Source organism: Astyanax mexicanus, chromosome 11 (assembly GCF_023375975.1).
Source record: "Astyanax mexicanus isolate ESR-SI-001 chromosome 11, AstMex3_surface, whole genome shotgun sequence".
Classification (NCBI taxonomy): domain Eukaryota; kingdom Metazoa; phylum Chordata; class Actinopteri; order Characiformes; family Acestrorhamphidae; genus Astyanax; species Astyanax mexicanus.
The window spans coordinates 20114958-20118631 of record NC_064418.1 but is presented as its reverse complement, the minus strand read 5'-3'; the positions used below and the strand labels follow the sequence as shown (position 1 = coordinate 20118631).

At 40.4% G+C, this 3674-nt stretch overlaps 1 protein-coding gene across 1 annotated transcript; it reads right to left on the bottom strand.

Moving 5' to 3' along the window:
- Positions 1-1902: 1902 nt before the first annotated feature.
- On the bottom strand, positions 1903-3406 carry LOC111196844 (uncharacterized protein C21orf62). Its single transcript, XM_022686237.2, has one exon. The coding sequence runs from the start codon at positions 3387-3389 to the stop codon at positions 2700-2702; it is 690 nt and encodes a 229-aa protein (XP_022541958.1). The 5' UTR covers positions 3390-3406; the 3' UTR covers positions 1903-2699.
- Between the last annotated feature and the right edge of the window lie 268 nt (positions 3407-3674).

The following is a 3674-nucleotide window of genomic DNA, read 5'->3' as shown; positions in this document are numbered from 1 at the left end:
TTTCAGCGCAGCCGCAACGTCATATTCTCAAGCTCCTAGCGACCACACATGTAATGTTTTTAAAGTTGTACGTGAATCCAAAGCTAAGGGTGTCCTCTTCTAGATTCTGTGTTTTTTATTGGTCCACAAACAACTACTTTTCTTGAGTGATCGTCTTTTGAACCAATGGCGTGAGCGCTGGATCACGTGGGTGTTCAATCTAATCAGGTCACAGCCTTTCTCCAGAAGACTTCTCCTGGAGAGATTTTGAACACTTTGGAGACGCCTGGTGGACACCTAATATAATGCAATGTAACTTTGCTTTGTGATATAAATTACAATTACTGAATCAGGAAATGTAGAGAATGATTGACTATTCCTCACCAACATCCATACACACATTGTAAACTGCAAATATAACAGGTGCTTTTTTCTTCTGCATTTGATGTTTTTAAATGGAACCTAAATAATGAAAATTTGGCATGAGAAAAGTGGCCGTAACCCTGAGTTCGGAGTAAGCTAACCTGCCAGCGAGCAGGTTCTCTCTAAGCTCGGTTTCTGGAACGGAAAACTCTGAGTTTCCATTAACTCTGAGTTTACTTACCCGGTTTTGTCACTTACCTGCTTTCTGGAATACCCCCCAGGTGTTTGCCTGATACGCGCAGTGTATAAAAACATTTAAGTTCCGTTTTAAGTGTCCAGAGAAGCCTAGAAAAGAAGTTTCAGACTTCCCGGTTCTTTGTTAAATCCCTGCTGATTTACAGGGTCTCTATCAGCGAGGAGAAAGGCAGCTGTGATTGTTGGGGTCTCTGGTGGTTTTTTAAAAATATTAATATGTAATTTAATTGGAAAAGTTTGCTTTTGGTAGCTTATATTCTGCTCACTAGACAGTGTAATAAAGCTCAATCAAACGTTTATATCTATAAATACACATCATATGTATTACTTTATAGTAAATAATAAAAGCTTGTATAAAAGCATTTCCCATTTATTAAAACGATTTAATTGGACGACGCAGGGAACGCCCACATGCGATCATGTTCGTTGACGGACGGAGCAGTGTAAATGCACAGTTATACACTCATTAATGGATTAACTGGTGTAGTGCGATCACCTAAAACGTATTTAACAAATGTTGTTATTTGGATCCATAGATGTATTCACTAACTAGTTCCTAAATTAGCATTTATTTTTTAGATATCCAAACTGACTTTTGTTATGCTTATTTAAACTTGATGTATCTTTTGATTCTAGCCTCTACAAACTAGATAAGAACATTTTTGAAGTAAACAAAAATCACGTTTGTATGTTGCTCTGAACAAATACTTAAATACCTTCAACTTAAAAGTAACTGTCTGTTCGACTAGCAATAATAGCTAACAAAGCAAGTTTTTGATTTACATTAAAGAAGAATGTGCAGGGGACTATACAAGATTATGAGTGGCTATGTGAACTAACCTTGCTGAAAAATCCAGCTCAAGGCAAGCTTTTGCTGTTTAGCTGGTTTCAGGTCTGGGGTGGTCTTTGATGATCTATGTGGTTAAAAAGCTGCTTACTCAGGCAGAAACATACATCCACAGGCTTTTACCATAGAATAGACCATAGTTTTAGGAAAAGATGGGTCTATAGTTGGAGTTGTAGCAGTTGGATGTAGCAGTTGATTTGGGCCATGCTGTTTTTTCTTCAGCAGAGGAAGATAGATCATGTAAATTGCACAAAATTGTAAGAAAAATAAAAAAGGAGGAAAGGAAAACATCTAAAATGAGCTGCTTGGGGACAAAACATTTTACAGAAAATAAAAATGATTAAAACTAACATTTTAAACTCAAGCATACACACTGTTATTTGCATTAGATAAGACTGCATGAGTTGACATGGTATATGTATGGATTACTGTGGTATCTTCATGGGTTGCCGTGGTATCTGCATGGGTTACTTTTGTATATGCCTGAGTTGCTTGGGGTTGCCATAACATGGGTTGCTGTGGTATATGCATACGTTGCTATGTTGATGTGGTGTCTGCATGAGTTGCTATGGGTTGATGTGTTGTCTGCATGAGTTGCTGTGGTATGACAGTTTGGCTCTTTTCTTGGACCCCCACACATCCCTCTAGATTAGATGGTTTTCTGTTTATTTTGTTGTTCCAAATGGGGAAAGGTGACACTCAGAAACAAACCAGGGTAAAAATGAGAAGGAGGATGGGGTCTTAGTCTGGTGGTTTATACTTGTTAGCTATCTTAGAGTTAGGATTATTTCCACAGTCATGTCAGTCATGTAAGTCTTAGTTAAATAATTATCCTTATATTGAGGTGAGAAAATAACCCTGAACCATTAACATTAACATGATAAAGCATACAAGTGCTTTTTTCTGAGACATGTGATGCCAGAAAACTGCATCTTTTAAATATGTACAAATACAATGGTACTGGACAGGTCAACACACAAGCAGAACACTAACGGTCCCGCTTTAGTCAGCGGAACAACACCTACACCGTCTAGCATCATGTTAAGCAGCTGGTGGAAGCAGAAGCTCCATCCAAAGACTGTAAGGGTAAACATGCTCTGTTAAACTTATCACCATGCATGGTCTGGCATCACCAGGGATACAACTTATGATCTCATGATGACAAAACACTGCAGTATTCCATTAGCTGGTGTTTTTCTGAGGTCGTAGAGTTGCAATCTCGATAAGGCCAGGTACTGTAAGGTTCCCAGCTGTTCTAGTAAATAAACGTTATCATCGATGGCTTGTGGATCCACTCTTGGTCGCTGCTCAACATACCACCTTCTGAGAGGGTGAGGTTGGGGAAGTTTTGCTTAAGTGCCTGAAGCGAGGGTCCAACCACACTGTAGGCTTTCAAGCGTAGGGCCCCAGACATTGACCCAACGTCCAACAAGGCAATGCTGAGGCCACTGTCCCACACATTCAACCCCACTCCAGGGATGATGTTCATTGTTTGGTCCCTGTGCAAAGCCTCTTTGCCTAAAGTGTACAACTGTATCCTCTTTAGACCCACAAGGGTGAGATACTGTGCTGGGCCAAGGAGTGCGGCAGGGGCACACAGAGACAGGTGGAGGTCCAGGACATGGCTGCCGTTCAACAGCTCCATCCGAATCCAGGAGTTGTGCACCCACACTGATAAGGTTCCATCTGTCCTCCTGTTGTCCCACCGTGGACCTCTGGCTGTCAATGATGAGCGAGGAACAGTGCCACAGTTACACAGAAGGTTAGCCAGTGTCTCTTCACAATGGCGCACTTCAGTAGCACAGCTGCAGTTGCGCAAGCTGTCACTGTGGGTGGTGCTGTCAAACACCAGGGTGATGTTTGGGAGGTCTGTGCAGGCAAAGTGCAAACGGAGGAGAGCACACAGGAGGGGCGGCAGGCAGAAAGATAGCATTTTCATCTGCATGAGGGTCTACATCTTGGCTTGAAGGTATTAATCTGCTGCATCTGTTAGGAAAAAGGATACAGTCTCAATCAATATATATAACAACTTTATTAAAATGTTGCCAAGCTGAAATTTATACAGAACAAATTGGAAAAAAAAAGAATCGATTGCAAGCACCAAAAATGTATGGTTCTGTTTGTATAATTAAAATACTTAAGGTTTAAAAGTACAGCAAAGATATTATATCAGAACCATACATTTATTAGTGGTGTCAATCAATAAAAAAATACCTAAATAATCACAACA

Bases quoted from the DNA above. Each gene is read 5' to 3' on its own strand.
- LOC111196844 (XM_022686237.2), bottom strand. From the start codon at position 3,389: ATGCAGATGAAAATGCTATCTTTCTGCCTGCCGCCCCTCCTGTGTGCT.